General features: G+C 38.3%; 1 protein-coding gene across 3 annotated transcripts in view; it reads right to left on the bottom strand.

The window, feature by feature from the left end:
- Window positions 1-24,929, bottom strand: part of celsr1a (cadherin EGF LAG seven-pass G-type receptor 1a) — a 78,311-nt gene that overhangs the window by 21,226 nt on the left and 32,156 nt on the right. For 2 of the 3 annotated variants that reach the window (XM_058416739.1, XM_058416740.1), the window contains exons 4-9: window positions 23,602-23,717; window positions 22,012-22,100; window positions 15,972-16,052; window positions 5,047-5,204; window positions 3,717-3,880; window positions 3,035-3,160 (exon numbers count right to left, since the gene is read on the bottom strand). In XM_058416739.1, the coding sequence (XP_058272722.1) occupies window positions 3,035-3,160; window positions 3,717-3,880; window positions 5,047-5,204; window positions 15,972-16,052; window positions 22,012-22,100; window positions 23,602-23,717 (734 nt within the window). The remainder of the gene's footprint in view (window positions 1-3,034; window positions 3,161-3,716; window positions 3,881-5,046; window positions 5,205-15,971; window positions 16,053-22,011; window positions 22,101-23,601; window positions 23,718-24,929) is intronic. The other variant, XM_058416741.1, reaches the window with a different exon arrangement.

Raw genomic sequence — 24,929 nt, 5'->3', positions numbered from 1 at the left:
TTTAGCAATGCTACAATTAACCACATATAATCATGTCTGTATTCTTAGATGCTGTACCTCCTGACCACCCAGGTACATGGCCTAATCGCTGGCAGAAAGAACTCCTAATCCACATACAGACATGCATGATCTGCCTCAAGGCACCATATGAACACTGACTGAACACTTTGTTTGACGGATGCAACAATCCATGCAGCAGGCTACAGCCCAGTGCTGTCAGTGTATCAGTGCTGAAGACTTCCAGCTCACCCACTCCGCGGGGCACATTTTTGTAGTGACACACAAGCAGCTATTATGTGGAAAAAAAAGTCAAATTTGCCTCTCGTTTTGGCAGCACGTCAGTCTCAGTTTTCCTCTTTCTCTTTTGGTCATCCTTCTCTGTCTTAAAGGTTTCTGTTACCTCTAGGGAAGATTACAGGTACAAGCTCTGACGTGCTGTTATGTAAATGTTAAAATATTTCTTGAAATGCCTTTTTGTTTTTATGTCCAAAGTTACTTAAAATGCGTTAGCTGAGACTCCTGCTCTTTAGATTAGACAGGCTTTCTAGTGCCTTGCAAAAGTATTTACCCCCATGGTGTTTTTCCTGTTGTGTTTCATTACAACCTGGAATTAAAGATGGGGTTTTTTGGGAGGGTTTTTACCACTGGATTTACACAACATCCTTACCACTTTAAAGAAACTAAATAAATTTTTATTCCACTTCATCTACTTCACTAGTTCCATTAAATAAACTCCACAAAAAATCAATTTTAATTCCAGGTTGTAATACAACAAAACAAACCAACAAAAAAACTCCAAGGGGGTGAATACGTTCACACTGTCTCTACTTTATATCACAATTCTAGGATTCACCCTGAAGTGGTGTATAAGAATATACAGTATTTTAATTATGATCATGATTTTTCTAATATTAATAATTCATTTTTAAAAGATTTTCCCTAATGCATTAAAGCTTCAAATCATGTTTGATTGCCTATTCAATTATAAATGTGTTTATGCATGCATGTATTTATTTATTTTAGTGTATAATTATTTTTTTTCAGCTGCCTAACTAATCTTTATAGAAAATACTCAGAGATAATGAATGCTCTGAAATACGAGAGTAAGCCACACTAAAGTGCCAAAGATTCACAAGCAGTCACAGGTAGAATTCCATGTTTTACTTCAGGATGGACATCCGATCTGCTCGCTAAAGAGAGCAGAGCAGCATAATAAAAGCCATCAGAAAATAGTTCCACTCGCATCTGAGGCAAACTGCTGGCACAAAACTAGACGGCTCTGTAACTAAACCGAACCACAAGTTAGCGTGCTATTTGAAGTATTCATCTCATCAGCATAAAACATAACAGGCATGTTTATATCTAGTCAACAACGCTGTTTCAGCAAGAATTTATGGCTTTCAGATGAGAGCGAAAGGATTGCAAGAGTACCTGAAAAAGACCATTTAACTTTCCACATGCTTGCATCTCGATTTCTTAAACAGTGTCTGACCACAAAACTCCTACTCGACATGCTGACTAATCTATCATTAAACCCGTTCACCTCACACTTACACATGTCCGTCAATCGCTCAGCTGAGGATATACTGTGGTATAGTATCTAGTTTGTGAAGGGAGTTTTTCAAAAGTCCCGATGAATCATCCTAGGCTTTTAGAAGGATTTGGGAAACTCTTAACTGCTACATTCCTAGCAAATCAGAACACATCCAAGTTAATCATCCTCTCTTGTGTAGGATACATGATTACTTCTCCCTCGTTAAAACTGATGATCGCGTTAGAAACAAATGGTGGCATTACACTTCATGTTCAAGAGTCAAAGAGAAAATCGGGCTGTGTGAGAATGGATTCTCATTAGTGACAGTTCTCTCACTATCCAGGCACAAAAAAACTCTCCACTACACACTGGTTCTTTTCCATCATGACTGTCAATTTTCATTTAAAGACAGTATACAGTTGCTTAAAGGAAGTCCTTTCTTGTTGAGGTAGGAAATAAGTTCTGTATAGATCCATTCCAATTATAGAATGTGTTACTTTCCTATACTTATACTAGTAATGCATCAGTTTCTAAAACAATTAGGTCTTTTTACTTGAGTATTGAATGAAATGCCAAATCTAGAACTGTTATCAACAAGAAAACTTTACTGTTGAGAAATACTTAAAAGCAAACCTAACACAATGGCATTTATTAAAGCTTTGTAGTGTTGTACTACTTCTAGTGCTCAAACTGTCTGGGGCAGTATAAAGATTAAGGGCTTAATAATAATATAAAACTTATGAACACTAAACATTTTAAGTCATTCGAAATTTGATTTAAAGAAACTCAACCCTTTATTTTTGTATAATTGTAATGATTAATAATCAGATTATCCAGTGTTCTTGTAAAGAGAATAGGTTTCCTTTTGAGTCTGTTTCCTCTCAAGTTTCCTCTCATGTCTTTTTCAGGATTTCTTTTTCCCTTACCAGTGTTGCTGACTCATTTAATCTCAAAAAGAGATATATTGCCAAAAACTCCAGCACAAAACCAAGCAAAAGAATGTGCAACTGGTCAAAAATCTTATTCCCTGTTGCTGGTTCCATATTGAAGCAGCCTCCTGCTTATAACACGCCTTTTCAAGGCCATAGTGGCCATATTTTCCATTGTGGCTGAACTCCTAAACATGAACCTGATTCTACACTTTGTCATTATGGCTTAGCGCCAGGCATGTGACGATGACTCACGCTCTTCCTGAGGGATGAAATCGAACCCTTTTATTAAGCTAAAAAGAATAAAAAGGTGTATCTTAACAGACTTGGCAACAACATGACAGCAGATTTGCTAGAGGGTCTATCGGTTGGTGCTTTGAGTCTGTGTCACAGTGAGCTGAAATATCGATCTGAAAAAGTACCGCAAATTCTACATGATGGATGACTGCGCAGATGTTTCTCTGCCTGCCGTCTGTGGTTTTACTGGCAACCAGTGTGTGAATCAAAAGGATAAAGGCGAAATGTAAAAAAAAAAAAAAATCACATTGATCGATGAAAACAATGTGCACACCTTGTTCACAGTTCTTTCCTCCACGGCCTTTAGGACAGTCACAGGAGTATGTGTTCCACTTATTCTCACACTGAGCTCCATACTGACACAGACCCTCTTTACAAAAGTTCCTCTTTGCAGGACAGCCTGGAAGAAACAGACAGAAAACAGGAGATGAATGAAACGGAGAAATTTTACTTTAGACACATTATCATACAGATTTTAACTCTTACATGGCAGTATAAAATACACTAGTAAGACTGCAGTCCATGATGAGCCAGAGCTTTGTCATTTTATGATTATTTTATGTATTTATTATTATTGTTATTGATGTTATTCAATTGCCCATTCATTATCAACTAATATCAATGTAGTTACAATGCTTACATCTACTATTTAGCTACAAAAGTTAAAAGTAAATCAACTTGAATGCAATAAAATCTCTAACAGTGTCTATAGATGGTATTTGATGCTACAGATATACCTCATATTTCTAATACTACAATAATATGTATATTTACATCAAGTCAATTTGCACTATAAAGAGTGTGTATTTTTTCACATTAAGAAGAGTGCTCTTATAATAAAGCAAACTGACACAATCCACAAGCACTAATGAAATAAATGTGTGTATAGGGAAGTGCTTAAAGAGAGTATGATGAACCTATTGTCTTTGTTAATAAAGTCTATACTTATCCCAAACCTTCTGTGGTGCCGTTGTTGGCGATGAAGTTGGCCATGTCCATGGGTTTACTGTCGATGGTTAGGTTCCTCATGCAGCCCACAAAGTCTCTGTTTCTTACGGGAAAATCCTCCGGCAGGTTTGGGACACCACCCAGCAGCAGAGGGCCGGTCAGGTCCAATGACCTTCAAGAAATCACATCAGTGAAATTAAGATACTGTCATACTATACTAAGAGTGAGAGAGACAATCATAATGAGACACTAATCATATTCATATAGCTGACTATTGCTTTATTCACTAGAGGATGAGGTCATAATAATTGTGTAATACTGCACTTAACATACACAATATGACTTAAGTTATAGCAGTCTTCGTAATAAAAGGCATGCCAGTACAGCTTTCTTAATCTGCTCATAAAGAATAAGTGAAAATACCAAAATTAACAATTGTACAATTGTAGATATTATAATTGTATAATGGGAGCCTAAGCCTCCAAATTAGGAGACCGTGTGAAAAATGATTGGTCACACTGTAAAGCAGATCAGAGAGCGCTGTGTACACAGGTACATGTTTAATTGCCATGCATGAATCGCAAAAATGGAGGCATTTTAAGTCTCTTATAAGATAAGCTCACTAGGCATGACATCAAACGGCTGTGCGGGTTTAGCACACTTACCGTGACCCGCTCTCTAACTGAAGGTGCTGTGTGAGAGAGTGTGTTTTGTACTAAATAGTGGATGTCTTTGCAGAGGTTAGTACTAGAACAGCTTGTTTTGTGTCACAACACGTCTGTGGAGCCTTTCTTTCTTTCTACTCTAATGTACGTTACGGTATATCTGTTAGAGAGGTCATGCTGTATGCATGGCACACAGATCTATTTAAAAACACATTTGCACATATTTAACCCGATCCCCTCAGTGACCGGCATGGAGCAGGTTTCAGCCTATCAGACTCTTTTTTTTATTTGCATTTGTTTGAATTGCTGTTAATGTAGAACTGTCTATGCAGCCACACCCACTGCCTCAACCTCTATGTGTAAAGCTGCTTAACCAGATATCAAAACAATTACAGATGAGTGACAAATTATAGGAAAACATGCCACTCCAAAAGCTCTCCCAGGTGTTCCGTTGGCTTAATATGTGGTGACTGTGAAGGCCTTAGCATAGGGTTTCATACTAATCAAAAAAGAACACTGGAAAGTATATAAATGGAGGCTGATTAGGCATGAAGTGTAATCTCTAGTAATTACTGTTGTGCTCTTTTACAACAGATCTGTTTTTAAAGGTGAGTTATGTTGAGAGAAAGACAGAGAGAGATAGATAAATACAGAGAGAGTAATAGGTACTAACTTCTTTTGGCCTGTTTGTGTGCCTTGTGCTGCGCAGGAGTAGTTTCCGATTTGAGTCCCAAAGCGCACTGCCATGGCAATATCACAGTCATCCACTGCCACCACTGCCACTTTCTCCCCCGAAGGACCATTTGGGACCCCCAGTCGTCCGATGTTAGGCTGCACACAGATAGAGAACACAATCACAAGGTCAGTCCAAATTCATGACAAAAAAATTAAGGCATGTTTAAACAAACAAACAAATAAATAAATAAGAACAAAAAAAATCTAAAATCACCTCATGAAATGTATTTTTCATAAATATTTTAATTTAATTATTTTTAGAAATATTAATGTGTTAATACGTTTTAATATCAAGATAAAAATATATGGCAACACAACATTTTAAAGACACAGTGAGTGAACTGGAAATGCATGTAGATTTCAAACAGCTGAAAAAAAAAAATATGTCACAGTTTAAAATAATGCACACAAGAATAATAAGAATATCTTGTATTTCATTTTTATACAATGAATACAATACTAATACTGTTTGGAAAAGTGCTGAAAAAAAAACCCCAGCCATACACTCACACACTTGTGACAGGTGAGTTGGGACTGTTTAGATGAGATTCTGGATCTGAAGTGATACCACTAACCACATGGATGAGGGCAAATGTAGGCAGATTGTTGAAGTTTTTAACTCACTCATAGAAATTCTTTCACTGTACACTTATCAAGAAAAAAGAGAGTGAAAAAGGGATGAATAGAAGGTATAGTGGAGGATAAGTCTGAGCTGTAATGAAAGAATACGTTTTGCAAGGCATGGCACAATTTCCACAGCAGAGAGCTTATCAGGCTCATCACTGCCCCACCTACAGTATCATCCCTTTTTCCATCACCAAAACACACTCTCTGTCTTTTTCCAAGGGGAATTTTTTCAACAACCAGACAACATTAGCCCTCTGACGCTGGACCTGCTTTTATCCTGCTTATTTTGCTTTCTGGAGTCTCGCAGGTTCACAAACACCCCCATCCTCATACAATCTCCTTTTATTTCTAAAGGATTTGATGTCTTTTCCTAAGGAAGTGCAGCGGCAGAGAGAATGTGGTAGCGGGACTCATCAAGGTGTGAGCAGGAAGACAAACTCCCATCAGGGAACTGGAGCAAACAAAGCCTCAGAAGAGCTGAGTGTGTCACAGTGTGTCAAAAGCCCTTAAAATAGCAGATTAATGGCTCCAGAGATAAAAGCATGTTCATATTTTGGTGCATTGTTTCAGTGCTTTAGCAGCAGGATACGAGGGCGTGAGTTATTATCCAGATGGCTATCTCCGGCCATGCTGGGGTTTGTTTTTTATGCAGTAGACCGGACAAAACAAAACTGGCTAATGGCCATTTAAGATTTACCCATGGCTTCAATAATGTCTGTATTACCATTAAAAAAAGAAAAATATTTCTTTGGTTTTGTATTAACTGATTTATAATTTTATAAAATATAATATACACACAAATTGCATGCATATATTTATTAAGAGTCCTATTTTATTAGGAAATTCTTGCTTTAATAAACTCACATTAGATAGATAATTAAAGTTCCTTAGCTGAAATATAAAGCAATGCTCACACAATTCCTGTTACAGTTTTCTCACTGCCATATGGTGAATGTGACATGTCCTGCCTTGGAGGAAATCTCACCCAATTATTCTTTGGAAATAGCCCTAAGATCATGTCCTCTTCTTGGGAAGTGACCAGTAGTGAAAGGCTAGTGGCTATGCACCAAGAGATAGGAAGTCAAAAAGTTCCAAGCTTTTTAAGGACATACATAGATGCAGGCTGAAGTCAGGTGCCATTTTATCTCCACCCTCACCTGCTGTAATCCCAGAATCCCTCTGCAGGGACAGAATTATGACAGAGTGTGAATTTGATGCCTGTGCTGATGGAAATGGATGACTTTTATTGACAGATATATACGTCAGCTGTGGTTAACCCCAGAGACACCTACTCACCACAATTCCCCTCAACAACCAAGAGGAAAATTTAAGCATGAAGTAGCATTTAAGCAACACTTCAACTACTTCCACTTCCTTTCAACAGCAGTTCCTCTAGAAAGCTAAGGGCACTGTTGAGTGGTTGCCAGCTCACTCATAAGCATGTACCGTGTACTGTATAGTACTACACAGTCAACAGCAAACAGGGTCAAGCGATTAAGCCCCACTGGAACGCTCTAAGCTTTGAATTAATAGTTAAGCTCCCGAGCTCTTGATTTCACCGAGTCATTTATCTAACCTCTTAATCAAGCTCTCAGGGGAGTAGGATAACAACATGCTGGCTACCAAAAGAGGAGAAAAACTGCTGCCTTGTAGACAACGTCCAGCTGAAAAATCACGACAGACAGGAATGATAAAGCGTCTAAAACTGCTGAGCTCAGTACTGAAGAATGTGCGCCATTACAAGCGTTATCACAGTGCCGTGTGTCATGATAAGAATACAACAGGGCAGTTTTTTATGTTTTGTCATGATCTCTTCTTAGTATTTTTTGTTATCAGACTGAGCAGCAGCTCGCGTTCTAAATCAAGAGTCGTCTTCTGGTTAAAATCTGAATTGGATTTGCTTTACTGGCAGGCTCTCGAAAGCAAGTATGAGAGCACACAAAACCTCCTGTGTCTAGAGAATGAAACAAAAAATTACACAGTCACCTGAGGCAGCAGGTTTGTACTTATCTTAATATAAGAGATTTATGATAGGTTAGGTTTCCTTACTAAACAACAAACATCTTTCTACTCAGAACGTGCTACCAGCATGTTGGATTGGTATTCTCATGTTTGACCAGCTTGAGTTTGAGGCACTAATACAGATGTAGACCAGTCATCTACAAAGTTTAATTTTTGTTCAATTCCAGGTCAGTTCTAAATCTGGTCCTGAGCTGAATATCAGTGCAGTTCTGACATGCAGCAGATCATCATGAACTCAGAATGCAGCAAGCTGTGCCAGTCTCTCCTTTGGTGGTTTTGGCATCACCTAACACTGACAGACATGTGGGATGCCAAACATGCATTACAAGCAGAGAGAGAGAGAGAGAGAGAGAGAGAGAGAGAGAGAGAGCGAGAGAGAGCGAGAGAGAAAGAGAGCTGTGTTGGGACATGCAGTCTGCATTTATCTGGAAACGGTACTCACAGTGCAGGGAAATCAGCATGCGAATGGAATAAGATTACTTTAGTTTGCATAACCAGAAGGTAATTTAATATCTTGTCTATGTCAAGAATTGGAAATAAACAAATGATGTAGGAATGCCACAGACAAGGCTAGCATTAGACTCTTTTCTTTTTGGGATCAAATGGCTGCTTTGTGCTGATCCACACTGCTGTGGACACGTGTGAAAGGTTACTTTTTCCATCTGAGTGCTGATGGGAACAAGGAAGTGGTTAAGGAAAACTAAAAGAGTAGCAGTAGGCGGCTAATTGGCGGCATTCCTGAACATTAGATACACAATCCTGTTTTTAAGGATTTGGATTCAAGTTATTGGAATGCTTTTCAAAATTAGAACAAGTGTCTCATCCATGATGGCAGCTCTGTATTCAGTCATTTGATCAAAATGCTTGAAAGCTGCTTTAACAGACATACCGTGTCAAAAAAATATTAGGAATTCATTCTGACAGCCTTAACTACACACAAACACACACAAACACACACATCTGTCTGTGGCATTAGTCCACATGCCTTCTGGCCTCCGAAACCAACAGGTGTCAGCTTGCGTACAGTCACCTCCCTACAATTCCAAACGTACTGACTTACTAATTTTCTTTCTTTCTTTCTTTCTTTCTTTCTTTCTTTCTTTCTTTCTTTCTTTCTTTCTTTCTTTCTTTCCTTCTTTCTTTCTTTCTTTCTTTCTTTCCTTCTTTCTTTCTTTCTTTCTTTCTTTCTTTCTTTCTTTCTTTCTTTCTCACTCTTTCTTTCTTTCTTTCTTTCTTTCTTTCTGTCTTCCTTGCTTCCTTCCTTCCTTCCTTCCCCTATCCATCCAACTTTAAATGGAGTTTGTTAATGTAGAGGGGAGACCAGTCCTAGCTGTAGAGTAGAGTGTGGTCTTGACAGCAGCTTATCTTTGTCACCCTGTAATGGTGGTGTTTTCCTGCTCAGGTGTAAGGGAGTGGTAGATGTTGGATAGGGTTTAACTTGGCTCCTGAGAGGGGCATCTCCTCAACTCATGAGGGTCCCGCAGACACTCTACACTACTGCAGCAGATGCGTTGAGAACACAGACCACACTGAATATCAGGTTCACACAACAGTGTAACCTGTGGCCAGAGCTATAGTGTACTTTAACAGAGAAGTGTACTTTTTAAACATTTTTGCAACTTAAACATGACTGTATGTGTAGTTAATGTCAGTTGGACTTTATAATCAAACTACTCCATCAGTCTGATGCATGGTGTTGTACATTACTTAACACAACAAGCCACAATGGGCAAATTGTCAGGGAGAAATTCTGCACAGCTGATAACAGGCACTACTTAAACATGGTTAGCAACTTGGCTAATCCTCTGTTGATTGCTTTTAAATTCTGGAGATGTGTTGTTTCGAGAAATAATATTTTTTTAATGGAAATTGCTATTGCTACTGACACCTGCAGAAGATGTACACACTTCCAGATCTAGGAGTTTATCTCATTTAAGCAAGACTTTTAAAATGCTCCCTCTAAGTCTGTCTTATGCTAGCTATTTCATGAGCCCACAGCTAGCTAACTGGCTCAATAATGTTAAGGGAAGTTATAAACACTGCTTATCAACCTGTGATAGATTGTAAAGACAATATTATCTATTAAGTATGCAGATAGCCTAGTAATTCCTCAGTTAGAGCAGACTGAGCAGTAGCTAAGCTAAGTAAGTTTTTTATGCGTATGCAAAACAATCTTCCAGTCAATTGAATGAATATACTATTAATTTGATCTTAATCTGATTATTTTAAAGGTGTTCGACAAAATCCAGACAAGTGAGTTTCTTCCTTCTCTCTTTTCACTTTCAGTTCCACTCATCTGAGTGTTGACAATTCCCACTTCTTCTGCTAACAATCGTCTCGGGGGGACGCTAGGCTACCTGGAGTCATGGTAACACACTTGATCTCAACAGCTAACGACAAAGAGTGAGAGAGAGAGAGAGAGAGAGAGAGGTTGGGCTAGGACAAAGATCACCTTGAGAACCTCTCCATTACTCCAACAGTAAGGAATCACTACTTAATTAAACTTCAGTTGTGCTCTTCTCAAATACAAAGCTGCGCAAATTCAGCAAATGCTCTCCTGAGACGATCTGTTTCAGTGGGAATCCCAAAATGCTCCACAAACCCAATAAACCTGTCTGCAACTAGGGCTTGGATATAGCAGGACCTGGGTGGTACTGAATTGCTCAGGCAGATGTGATGGAGATCAGGAAAGGCTGCAAGTCTCAGTTCAAACCACGCTATCTTTACATGTTGTTACACGAGAGCATGGCTTTAGCGACTCTCACTTGTTTTGCCCAAAGGCTGGGCTCAAGTTTCTGACAAACTCTCTGATTTGACACTTTTATTTGTGTCGAATCCTCAGATTTAAGAAAAACTGCCTTAAGATAGTCAAAACTGACAAGTAGAAATATACAGTTACACCAATTCAGCCTGTTATACAAATGCTGCAGAAAGTTATTGAGTCTTGCGTTGTGTTTTTTGGATTATTCACTAATCCTGAATAATATGTGGGGAGAAATATTGATTTACATAATAAAAAGGAAACAAAAATAGAAAGCAGAGATGCTCATCAAGAGTACTCTGGTGTGTGTGTGTGTGAGTGTGTGTGTGTGTGTTGTCTTTTTTATGTGCTGCTGGTCAGTACAGGAAACACAAAATGGAGCTGTAGAAGGAAGATAAATAAAGGATTTTATTTGGGTTAGACTCAGGAAACTTGGCCGCCTGTGCTTTCTTTCCTTTCCCCTCCTTCCTTCATGTCTTCCATTTCCTCCTTCATGGAACAATCACTATGTCTGGCGCTGGCATCACAGCAATGCATGTGTGAGATTGTGTTTTCACAACGGTGTCCTCCTCCAAGCCTTTATACGCAAAGTTCAAACACCATTACCTCACCCACCCTGTGGCAGTGTAAACCTAGAGCTGTGAATAATTAAAAGGAACCTGCCTGACCCCAAACACACACACACACACACACACTCACCTACATACATTGCCAAACATACCCTTGGGACAACCACCTAGCAAGATGTTCCCTTCCTCACAGGACAAGAGCCACAATTTCAGACCTATATATTACACTGGCCTTGTCTCTATAACAAGGCCATCTATCAATGCTCGGCCATGTTCCACGGAGATGCAGACGGACAGCGGCTTTTGTTTCCTCCTGTTCCTTTAACACATGAACAAACTGGAGGGAGAAAAAAAAAACACTACACAACCATCTCTGGTTTCAGCTGGTGTCCACTTTACCTCACTGACTGGTTTACCTCACCTAAAAAACAAACAGTACACCTGACATGCCTCTCCAGGAAAAAAAACCTAAGCAAGCCTACCACTAATACTGGTTTTTAAAAAAATACATACCTGAACATAAAAATCATTCTTGAAAATATGTTTCATATTTCGGGAAATGCTCTCAAATATCTTAGAACATTCCAATCACTCATCACGAACTATATGAAAGAGTCTTAAAGTACGTAGTCTGGCTAGTAAACCACTGTAGAGGCAGTCTTGTACTGATAAATCACACACACACGCTAGACGTATGCATAAAGACAAAAATTTGGAGGATGTATTGACTCTCAGGCAGACTATACAGATTAACGTGAGAGAGAGAGAGAGAGAGAGAGAGAGAGAGAGAGTGAGAGCAATGGACATGCTGGTATAAACTGGACTGAACTGCTCTGTGTCACCGGGTTGAAACGACTTCTTCACGTTTTTAGGATTATACCAGGTTTCGGTAGAAAATATCACAAAGATGCACACACACAAAGACACACACAAAGACACACACACACACACACACACACAAATATATAAACGTGGAGCAGGTGGATTGGTAAAAAAAGAAGTGTCTGTGAGCGTGAGATCACAAAGCAGTCTGTGCACGCTTCCCTTCCAGGTCATGTGACCATGGCTCACCTTAGCTTGGTGTTTAGTCATGCTAAACCGAGTCTGAGGAATCTAACACACAAAGTGAGACAATGAAGTTGTTTTAGTTGTGAATGTAAAGAGAAAAAGGAGACATAAAGAGAGAGAAATGAAGCCAATATGCAGGTACTTCCTGACAGAAAAGCAGGGGGTTATTAGGGGGACAAAAAAGTATAAAAAGCAGTATATTTCCTGTCTGTTTGTAATGTTTTGTAATGGTTAGTAGACCAAAATACAGGGCCCAAATGACCTAAAAGGTGACCTTCTTCCGACTTGACAAGAATCCAAACTTGTCCTTAAGAGTTTGATGGTCTCTGATGATGAGTGATTTAATGGTGGTTTGGTGGTCTGCTGTATTAAGACCTGTATGCAAGCTGGAAAGTCAACACTTATACTCGGGATTCAGAAAGAATGTTTTTGTAGCTTGGTGTTGATGATATCTGAGATACCCTGCAGTGATGTCAAGTTCCATGCAGTCTAGTAAAACCAACCGAGAACTGACAATCAGCATCAGTCAACTTGTTTTGTTGGACACACAAAATACTTTGCATACAATACTCCTGAATAAAAAATACACGAAAAATTTCTCACATGATTTGCAACCTATGCCTATATAGACATGTATACACAAGTGCGAAGTAACAGGTGACAGTACGCTGAGAACACATGCCTTTGGCATGAACTCTCTGAAATGAGTGACAACATAATAGTGAGCGGCTTAAATGTTCAAAATGACATGATTTTTAGATTAATCGGATGAATACTTGTGACCTGACTCATTCTCAAATTTCATTATCTGATAATCCTATTAAGATGTCCATATGCACGGATAAAACAGGTAAAACAGGCTCTATGAGGAAACCAGACCGTTTCCAGGACAGTTTTGCATCAACCCCACAGACGTCAGACAAATTAGTGATCTTATCCTTTACAGGTTTTGTGTGAAGCTTAATTCAGGATGACAGAACTGCTTCCTATGTGCCAACACAAATATTAGTAGTAACACTTTCTCTGTGGTTGGCTGCATTATGATTGAGTCACTAGCCTTCACAGCTTAGCTGTAGGCTGTTTACCTCCCAGGCTGGATGCTCCACAGGAATTGAGAGATAAAAGGACAGTTGAGTGATTCATGTCTATGCAGTATATTCTTCAGTCATATTTCATGCAAGATACAATAAAGCACTAGAGCTAAGCTTCAGCATCTGATGCTAATAGATATTCCATTGATATTACGCTGGGCGTGATGACCTCAGGGCATCAATGTGTGATATATATAAAGACTTTCTATTCAACTATTGAATAGAAACGACACATACCCTCTCTCTACCTCTCCAACACACATTTTTTGTCTTTACAGCACACCATGCAGTCTATGCAAAATGCCACTGAGGATTATCTCTTACACACAACACCATAACAATACCACAATTAATCCTTCAACACACACATTCACTCCCTAAAAATAGCTGCAATCACTCTCTCAGTGAAATTTATTTCTGATTCTGGCCAGAACTCTCTTCAGTGAGTGAGGCTGCTTGTGGTACAGCTGTGCTTCCTGAAATGACATCATGCTTCCTTCCTATCTGGGGTGTGACATGTAAGTCGGACTGCACTTCTCATCCACTCTCTATACATTTATCTGCTTTTGAAACCTAAAGGCAAAATGCTTCCCATGATGCAAGTTGATAATATTCCATATGGTAATTATTACTGTTTAGTTTGTTGGTCGCTTGATCACTTCTGACAGGAGAATGAGCCAATGAAAAAAAGCGATTGTCTCTTAGAGTTCTTGCCATTCATCTTTTAGAGAGATAGACAAAACTTTAAGATTTATGTCTCTCCTTTTCCTGTGTTATTCATCCTTCCTTGACAAAATTGTTTTTACAGTTTATTTATTAGCAAAGCAAAAAGACAGATAAAATGACTCATTTCATATAAAGGTGGTCACTTTTATAACACTGGTGATTTTGTGCCTGTGACTGTTAAGGTCTTTGGAGTCTGTCTCTATCTTCTGCATCTGTTTAAAGAGGAAGGTGATGGAGCAATGTACACATGGAATTAAAAGATCCTAACTGTAAAAGAATCATAGCCGGTGAGCTCTATTTTTAGACAATGCAAAGGCAAAATAATGTTAATAATTTTACAGATACATGTGCATATAAACTCACCGAACACCTGTACACCTGGACATTAATGCAGTTCTCGAATCAGCCAATCACGTGGCAGCAGCACAATGCAAAAATTATTAGGCCAATAGCTTCAAAAAATTTTCATTATCAAAATAAAGAAAAAGTGTGATCTCTGTGACTTTGATTGTGTCATGGTCATTGGTAGTATTGCACGTTTGAGTATTTCAGAAACTGCTGATCTCCTCGGATTTTCACACACAACAGTCTCATTGAGTGAAGGAAAGTTGTGTGGGTAGAAACACCTTGTTAGTAAGAGAGGTGAAAGGAAAATGGTCAGTTTGGTTCGAGCTGCCAGGCAGGATAAAGTAACTCACATAATCACTCTTTACAACTGTGTTGAGCAGAAAAGCATCTCATCATGCACAGCACATCAGACCCTGAGGTGGATGAGCTACAGCAGAGGATCAACAACAGCGGAGTTCCTCATGTATAAGCCAAGAACAGGAATCTGAGGCTATCATGGGCACAGACAGTCATCTATTTCTGGAAAGCTAAATGTGTGTTATTTGGGGCTGGAATTAGTTATTGTTAAATCTAAATGTTGAAACCCATGCTGAAGAACACTAATTCCAGAGTTTGTTGCATTCAGCAAAACAAAATAATCTTATAATCGATTAAACCTAAAACAATCAAAGCCAAACTAAAAACAAATAGGCTTAAAAAACATAATAGTCAAACACTAAATATTTCGCTAAATATTTAAAGGACAAGGGAAATTAACTCTTGTTCATTTGCTTGTTTTCTCATTAGTTTACTGTTGGTCCTGTATGAATAATTGATGACTTTCTCATTTCTACTTGTACTTTACCATGTACTTTTCACTTCAAAATAAATTTCTGGTTTGAAGCTTGGGTAAAGCTTACATTATTATATCATGGTTGATAGCTTTCCCCACACACATATCTTTTATTTCCACAATTCACTTCCAATTCAAGTCTGATCAAAAGCAAAGCAAACACAGCGACACTCCTCTGATCAGTCCGATCAGCAAAGTATTGGATGCTGGATAACGTGTGGCATTTGTTGTATCACTGTATATTCACTGTAACTTAAACAATCCTCTACGGCTGTAAAATTATTACATGGACCATGATATCGACCAAATTGTTATTTGTGCTTTACTATATAAAGCCAGCCATTTAACCTTAGATCCACAAATGTACATAGATACTTCACATTTTGACCAAAACCTAATAAGCTATGAGAGGAAAGTCAGTCACTGTCAACAGTCATTTACTCTTATTTCACACAAATCTTTGGTCCTTGAATAAAACGATCAAAAGGCCGTTAAAGACATGCTTCAACAGAGCACTTTAGAGCTGGATGGAAATGAATCTTGGCAAGTCTCCAACTCTAAGTGATTTGATGGACGTATATGGCATTTCTGCATTTTCTTTGTAATAGTCGAGGAAAATGAAGACATAGTCAGACAACGCGAACAAGACTCATGCTTTTATACCCTTTTCAGTCTAGCACGAGGACTGAGCAGGACTACATCAGATCTGACCCAGGTTCAGCACGCAGAGCGTTAAGGGTAGTGTATGTGGCAGAGGGAGAGAGCCAGAGGTTAGCAGTACCGCCACCGCAGAGCTAGAGCTAGACTAGGCCACTGTACCTCCTTATGGGTGAGCTCCAGCCAGGCTGTATAGAGCGGGACACGCAGCACCCCACTGGCGTCCAGCAGGTGCAGGCTGTCCTGGGTAGACCATGAGAGAGAAAGGCTCAATTAGAGTCCATGCTACAGGCCTCTCTCCCCTCTCCTAGCTCTGTGTGTATGTGCAGAGGCGTAAAATCAGAGCCAACTATTAAGGCTGGCTTTTAAGACTCACAGTCTGCCACCTTTAAATGCACGCCTGTGGAGCGACTACACCTGGTTCTTAACATCCAAAGGGCATCAGGTACATAATGGGATGGGATGTGTGTGTTTTTTTTGTACAACAACTTAAACTAAACACGCTCTAACCTCTCTTTATGCCCTGAGGTTTTTATGATTGATAAAAACATGACAATATGTTATATCATGTTATAGAACAAAAATATCCCATAGATATTTATTTAATTCATCCTGAATTAAATTCTGATTGAACTGTGAGCTGTCTAGAGATTCAAACATCTAATTGTATAACTGTAAAGAAAAAGACCAAATTATGTAACCACAGATTTGGCAACATGGTTATTATCCAGGTCCTGAATACAACGCAGATTATACAACGAAACAAACAGACAAATATTGAAAGCAGCTGACATGAAAAAGACCTTCCAGTGTCTGTACACCAGTCATTAGTGTATACAACATATCTAATGAGATTAATGTTTTTTATCCAAAACGTTTCAAAGTGTATGTAAATGAATAAAATCAAAAATGCTAAATGAATACTGTGTAAAATGACATATCCAGTAAGCCCCTCCTGTCTGCTCTTAGTGATTTCTTATGTTTGCTGTTATACATTTGTTATAGCTCTGTTTTTTTCCCCTAGCTGTGGGTGTGTTGGTGTAATTTCTCTTGAGAACGAGAACACACCCACACACCTCTCACTGACGTCTGGGAGAAACTCAGTAGAGAATGCGACCATTGTTTATCTCACTACAAAAATTAACATGGAGAGCGATGAATGTATTTAATATCACCGGCTGTGATTTTGTATTTCAGAGGCACACTATGAAAAAAAAAAAGTTTGCTAGTTTGATAGTTACTAGGTTACTAGTACATATACCTCTAAACTGGCAACCATATAAAAATATACATATACACGTATACTTTGAGTTTTTAATCTATTAAGGGTGAACCACATGGCAAAAACATTACGCAACAATGCACCAGGGCATGTTTACACAATGTAGTATATCACTACAGCTTAGTTATGGTGGAGAATGATAAGTGTGGGGCTTTAGAGAATGATGCTCCACCCTGGATATAGAAACATATAAACCATTGTGTAAGGGCAAAAGAAACTCTGGTGCACGTGACTTTACAATATACAAAAATAGCAACACAATTTTCTGTAATTATGGTGTTTTTTTAGGTTTATATTTAAAGTATTTGTCCTCACAGGTTACTTCACTGCATCCATTTTGGGTGAATTTCTTATTGTCTGAACTCACCTTCTCTCTTGAATGTATTGTTTAACATTATTTTAAACATTATTGTACTAACATTATATATGTTCGCTTCACTTAAAGTAGGTATAATGTAAAATTATGGAAAACCAACATATTACAAAACATTTTTTTAATAAAAGAGGAAAATAAAACAACTGGTTAAAAAAAAATAAAATAAAAATATTTACACCACAGCAATGCTGTATTCTCAAATCTAAAGGTGTTCATTTCTTTATAGCAGCATGGCTACAAGATGATAACACGATGTAACACGATTTTTGTTTCTGGGTAGTGAATGACATTTTCCAATTACAAAAACTGATAAAAAAAATAGCCATTAAGCCCCTTGAAGTTTGGGTTTGGGCTTTTAAGAGAACAAAAACCTCAAGATTAGCCCATTTTACTGAAAAACTGCCCAAAACTAACCCAAACTTTCATGGCTAAGATGGGTTTTTTCTCTTTATTTAGGTTACAAAGAATGGGGAAATAACACTTATTTCCCAGGAACAAGAAAAAAGTAAAAATTTGTTACATAGTGTAATACTGCCAGCAGCAACAGCTCAAACACAGGGTGCATGGTGGATGTTAAACATAATCTAAGCCTAATAATAAACATTTTTGAAAGACAGTTGTTGATATGGTGATGCCTTCTTTGTGGAGACAAGGGTTTATGGAAGGAGTCTCGGCTGTCACTTAAATCAGAGGTAAAATGGCTTTTTTTTATCCTAGTAACTTTAAATAAAAGAAAAATAGAAGCATGTGACAGAGCAACTTTTTATAGCTGATATAAATTCACTTATTTGATGGACAACTTTGCCTGAGAGCTATCTTTACATCTATCAATACACCTATTACTCTTACAAAAACCTGCTGTGGCCTATTTTAGAGTAAGGGCAACATCACATTGTCATACCATCCACTCCTACATCCCAGTAACTAATAAACTTGCATCTTGCTGCATTGTCAAGACTCACACATGCCAAAGTGAGAACAGAACAGTCTGGGAATCTGGATGACCTCTGTGCTGAATCGTCACTTCTGTTGTAACCCAATATAAACTCCAGACAAATGAATACATTTAAAATGATTATCAGAGTGGAAATGCCAAGAAAATTTCATATTAATAAACATAACTAAAAACTGAAGATAAATATGTGGTAAATACCTTTACTATGGGACATTTCATGAGAATCTGTATTAGTATATAGGCTTATTTGTCTCCTGCCACAGTTTTTTTTTCTTTTTCTTTCTAATACTACTTTTTATCTGTCCTGTAGAGGTAACTGTAAGGAAACCTCCCAATTCAAGTGAAGCAAGGAGAGAATTTCCTGTTCAGTTTCATCACTACGTCTTCAATTCAGCAAATGTAATGACCCTAAATGGAGAGTGTGTCTGTATTCCGCATGAACTCTGACCTCCTAGAGTCAGGACAGAGATAGTGTCACTTCCCTGAGGGAGCCGCTATATGTTCACCCTTCGACCCCATAAATCTGAGGCAAGGCAATAAAGAAGGACAGCTCTCCTCCAACATCAGCTTAATGAATCTTTGCTAGGCTGTTAAAGGTAGAGCAAGAAATCCAGACAAACTTCTCTGGTTCTGACTGATAAGTGTGGTGAGCTTGCAGCAGAGCTTCAGCTGATTTCAAAAGAAAATCTGAATAGCACTTAATGACCAGGTATGACCCTGTGCTGCTGTTTCATCTGCCCTGTGTGTGACAGCTTTACCCTGCCCTTTACCCTGGACATCCTATAAAAGGTTAAGCTGCCTTAGGACAAGCAAAATGTTTGTGAGTGTGTTTAAGTGTGTGTCTGAACAATGCAGTTGTATAAATCACTGTTCATAAACCATGTCAGCTGCAAGCTGTGACACTAAGTGGGATTCTTACATGTGTGTGTGTGTGTGTGTGTGCGTGTGTGTGAGTGTGTGTGTGAATGGAAATACCTTATTGATGAGAGAGGTCAGAGATGAATGCTGACAGGAAAGCTATGGTAACACAAGCAACAATTCTGTATAAACATGTTGAATGCACTACACATCAGACTTTAAGGAGCTGAAGACTACAGTGGAATCCACTTTTGTCAGCCGAGAAAGAGAAAACAGAGGGCTCACAAACTGTTAGCTGGAAATTGGAAAAAGACCAGGTGACATTTTTCTGATCTTCAACTGTCCAGGAGAAATCCATGGTTTTCTCTCACCATGTCTGTAAAGAGTGGATATTTATGTTACAGTAGCCTTCCTGTCAGCTTTGAACAAGTCTCCTCTGACCTCTTTTAGCAACAGCAGTAACCGCTCAAGCAGTCATATATAAACTGGGGGTTTGAGAAGATGTCTGATAAACCATAGGTAGTAGCTGTGGGATCTTTATCTTTAAGTAGTGCCGCTATTAGTTTAACAACATTTCCGGGGATTCTTTTTTTTTTTAAATAAGATACCTACATTGTCTCATTTCATTTAACAGTCTATATATTTGTAATCTATCTTGCTATACAGATGTGACCATGACTGTGCATGCTGCAAACCAGATACACCCTTTCCTCATAATATGACTCACACCCTGATAAAAACTGTTTAATCATTACAATTAAAGAAATTAACAAAGAACACGATTAACAATTCTGCCCAGACATGCAGTATAAAAATCAAACTCAGTGGTTTCCATGGTAAGATGTCCCCAGACACAAGGCCAGCAGAAGAGACAGCCACAACCTGTGACCTGTGGTCTGTGTACGCAGTGTAATAGTGCTGTTAGTCGCTGGCATGGACAATAGGCATCTTAAAAATGAACAATCCATTATGTTGATTCTATCAGGACCTTCTCAGTGCTCCCAGAGTTTAGGAACCAATAAACACTCCATGGCTGTAAAACCGGTTCAACCTATACCCCTGCCAATTAAAGTCAGTACAGGAAAGAGTACTTCAGCTTTTCAGCAGGATGTGAACATGCACTTTTGCCAGCGACTGGAACATGAGAACACCTCATTGTCTCCGTCCTTATGAAAGTTTACTTGTACTGACAGTGGAATACATTCCGTACCTTTTCATGCATTCGAATAAAAAGGGGGAAAAAATCACGACTAGGGCTTTTATGAGTGCCGGTTCAGGCCTGTGAAACAACGATGGGTTCAGTTTCTAATATCCTAGGCTCAGATGAAGCAGGACTCAAAGGGAAGTAAAGGACACCTGTGGCTTTTGTAACCGAAAAATAGACTTTTCTCAACTTCTGCACAAGCAAAATAGATTTCTGTTGTCATGCTGTTGTAGATGAAGGTTGGGAAAAGAGTAAAAAGCTAAGTGAACTGATTTTAATACTGATGTATGAACCTTCTGATGGTACACAACGCAGCAGCTGCAAGTCAGGAACACAATTTTAAGAAAATCTTCTCTTTTCCTCAGATAAGCTACAGTGTAGAACAAGTATTCTGACCTTAACATGCTTTCTGGACACACATTTGTCCTTCACCACTAAATACAGGCCCAAATGTAACTGAAATATTTTATCTGTATTTGATATCTGAATGATATAGCACAGGATTTAGCCCATAATAACAAAAACACTGCCTTCCAGTGGTTCACTAAATCCAACTACATAGCTATGGTGACATTACTATATTAGTGATAGTATTAATACTACTACTACTACTGCTGCTATTACTACTACTACTACTAGTATTACTACTACTACTGCTATAACTACTACTATTACTACTATTACTGTTACTACTACTACTACTATTACTATTACTAGTACTACTACTCCTACTATAACTACTACTATTACTTCTACTAATATTCTTTTGTTTTTATACTAAACTCACAGCATGGAGCTTTGAACTAACAGGAAAGCTGCATGTACTTTATGTTCCTAAAGCTTAAGCTTAGGAGGCTTTATACTTACGTTTGATAATTACCCTCCAGACAAAACACACTGTGGCCCTCTCCTCTGTCCTCTATCCGCGTTTTTTCTCTGACTAATCCCCTTCTTTTCCGGTCGCTAACTTTTGGTTGATGGCCTCATCTATTTATTATGTGTCATGGTTGAGCCATGTTGTTTCCAAATTTCCAGAAATTTGTCTTGGACTTGCTCTGCTACCACATTGGTTTTATGATAACGCTTGTTTAGGTATGCACTCTAACATACTGTTGTGAGGTTTTCCAGGAACAGAGGTATTTATACTGGGATCACACGACATTTTATCATTTTATTTGCTCATTCAACTAATGAGTTAAGAGGGTTGCTCCAGAGCTAACCTAGGGATTTCACTCCAATAGGAGTGAATAATTTTAGACAAGTTTTTATAAACTATATTGACTTTTCCACCCAGTTGAGTATTATGGACTATTTTATGGAGATTCACAACATACTATAATACTAATTTCTTTAATGTGTCACATATAAGACCTATACAACCACCTTGTGCCTGCTAATGACCCAGTGGGGTGTGATAAGACAGGCGCAGATAGGAAAAACAGTCCACTTTGTATAAATGTACGGAAACACAAACGGAGGATGACGAGCTAAACGTGAGCAGGAACAGGATAGCGAACAGCGTCTTACCTTGTTGTAGTAATGGAGTTGAACAGAGTGCCACTGGCCATCGCTAACACCACCTGGTACAAACGGTGCCACGGTAGTTTTAGTCTCTCCTGAGGAAAAACAGATGAATGAGACAACTATATGAGAGAGAAGAAAGGGATTGAAAAAATAGAGAAAAAAAACCCTTTTGTGTGACTTATAAAACAAATCATACAAAAGTTTAAATAGTGTACACTGTGTATAAACAGAGAGTTTAACTGTAATTATAAATCTTTCCTAAATAAATTACACTGATTAAATATGTTCTGACACGTCACAGAAATGTCTTCTTTTTTTTTTTCTTTTTGTCTGCTTCATGATAAGATCGTGTAGTGGCAAGAGCACAAAGCGAGACGCAATCCATCACGCCTGCAAGTGGCAGGGATTTCTTTCCTATCAATAGAATTCATTCACTTGGCTGCGCAACACCACCAACAGAGATTTACACTGGATTTAGAGGCATATTTACTGAAGGCAGGAGCTCTTTGGCAGGCATTTTCAAGGAGTCAGTAAACAGTAACCAGCCATTGTGGCCTAGTTTGCAATCTTTCACAACAAAGATCCTCAAAACACACTTAAACTTTTTTTTTGCCTGTTTTATTTGGAGTAAAGTAATTGTGTGATACAAATACACACTCGAAGTTGCTAGTAGATACCTCATCTCTTGATGATTTGGGCTTTGGGGATTGTAGTAAAGCTATATTTTAATTTGAAGACTAATTATTTTGTGGACCAAAAAAGCTCATTTGAAATGTAAAGCAATACGGCATGGTATTTCCTTGTCTGGAGGAAGACCTAATGCTTTTTTAGAAGATAATGGTGACACTGCATAGTTTCAACTGTATGTCTGCTAGACCAGTGTTAATGGGCGCATATGAGTATGTGTTCATGTGCCCGTGTGTAATTATGTGTATCTGTTCTGATGGGATTAAATCTCTGGTTATGTCTGTTGCCTAAGGTTATCTGTAGGAAATATGATCAATTCACATGGAATAAGTGATCCCGGTAAAAACAGCAGAGATGAGAGTGTCCGCATGCATGGTTGCCACTCACAAAATTCCATATGTGCAAATACATTCAATTAATTTTAATGATTTTTATTATACGTGCTTGTTATAGTGCACAGATTTCCACAAGCTGCAGTTGATCATTATATGGTTATGTGTGCAGCACATGTCAACAGACTAAACCTGTGCTAAATAACATACCTAAAACCCCTGAATTTTCAACTTCTCTAACAAGCCCTTTTAAACATTATCTACATTGTATAGTTTTGCATTAAAATTCAACTATGCTACTAGGTTTCAGCTTTAATTCTGGGATTCATTTTGATGTCTGTGGGAAATGAGTCGAAAGCACTACTAAAAGTGTAGATGAAAACGCATAGTTTCCACAAGGATATAATGGAATACTTACTAACATTTTCATTTTCTACTGGAGCATAAAGCAGGCTTTATCATTACAACACTAACAGAACACTAATAGTTTAGCTATTAACCACACACTACATTTTGGTGTCAGCAAGTAAACCAGTGATGTTATAGGGAAGCAAAAACAGTATAAGAAAGCCACCTGCTGAGAAAGTGAGCTGGATCTGCTCCTCGATTATCTCCACAGCAATGAAGTCATGCTTCTCATTAAAGCGCCCATTGTAAAGCAGCAGGGCATTTCTCTCTTGTGTAGCAAACCTGGAATATTTAAACAGAGGAAGAAATTGAGCAATATTATAACATCAGCCTCTGTGTTTCTCATCCAGATTTATTAATATGTCAGGAAAATATCAAAAGTTGCTACTAAACAACAAAGTCATTTAAACTTCCCAAGAAAAAAAAAAGACAGAACAACTGTAAATGCAGTCAAGTTTAAGTCAGGGTGATAAAGAGAAACAAAGGAGAGGAGACGCAAGTGAGTGTAAGACCAGTAATCTTGAGACAGGAAGTGGCTTCTCTACCATGGGTGTGGAGAGGGCAGATGAGTCAGGGAGCAGCTGGGAAACGAGGTGCACTGCAGGAAGACCCAGCCAACCAAGCAAAACACTGATAATGCTCTCTCAATACGGACCCCATCCTGTTATTATACAGTGCATGAGAGCCCACATATTTCACTAATGACCCTTCCTCGACGTTTATTAAATTCAACGGGTTACCTCTGAGAAACATTAACATAAACAAAATAATGAATCACTTTATGCCACTCTGCTTTAAGAGACACCTAAATGTTTAAGAAACACTTTTGCATTCTTTTTGGCTGTTCAAATCACCTAAATATAAGACGTCTGTATTTTCTTGTCATTTTGGATCTGCATGTGGTTGAGGTTGTCACAAATAAAAAAAGCAAAGACTGACACTCCTGCAGCTGAGTGCTCGGTATGCTGAAATTTAAAAGAGAATGATGACCAGGAGCTCATTTGCATATCAAGACACTGAATAGTCTTTTATGCATTCCAATACTTTCATAATAATATGACTTGGTAGGCAATGGTTACAGCCATCACTGGAAATAAAAAATGTGCTTATAAAAGCTCTCTGATTTTCACACAGTTTCAGTGTAGTAGCCTAAACAGTGTATTTAGTTATATAGTCAGTAAACGCTAACAACAATTTAGATAACTCTGAATATATACTACCAGTCAAAAGTTTGGACACACCTTTTAATTCAATGTTTTTTGTTTAGGGATTTATTTTCTACATTCTAGAACAATACTGAAGATTTCAAAACTATGAAATAACACACATGGACTTAAGTAATCCATATGTAATGACAACAAAAAACAACAGTCATTTGGTATTTTAAGACACAAAGGTCAGGTGTTCTGGAATAGTTCTTGCAAGAACAGTATTGTCAAGTGCATTTGCAAAACCCATCAAGCACCATGATGAAACTGGCTCACATGAAGACCA

Source organism: Hemibagrus wyckioides, linkage group LG19 (genome assembly GCF_019097595.1).
Source record: "Hemibagrus wyckioides isolate EC202008001 linkage group LG19, SWU_Hwy_1.0, whole genome shotgun sequence".
Classification (NCBI taxonomy): domain Eukaryota; kingdom Metazoa; phylum Chordata; class Actinopteri; order Siluriformes; family Bagridae; genus Hemibagrus; species Hemibagrus wyckioides.
This window is presented reverse-complemented; position numbering and strand designations above follow the sequence as displayed.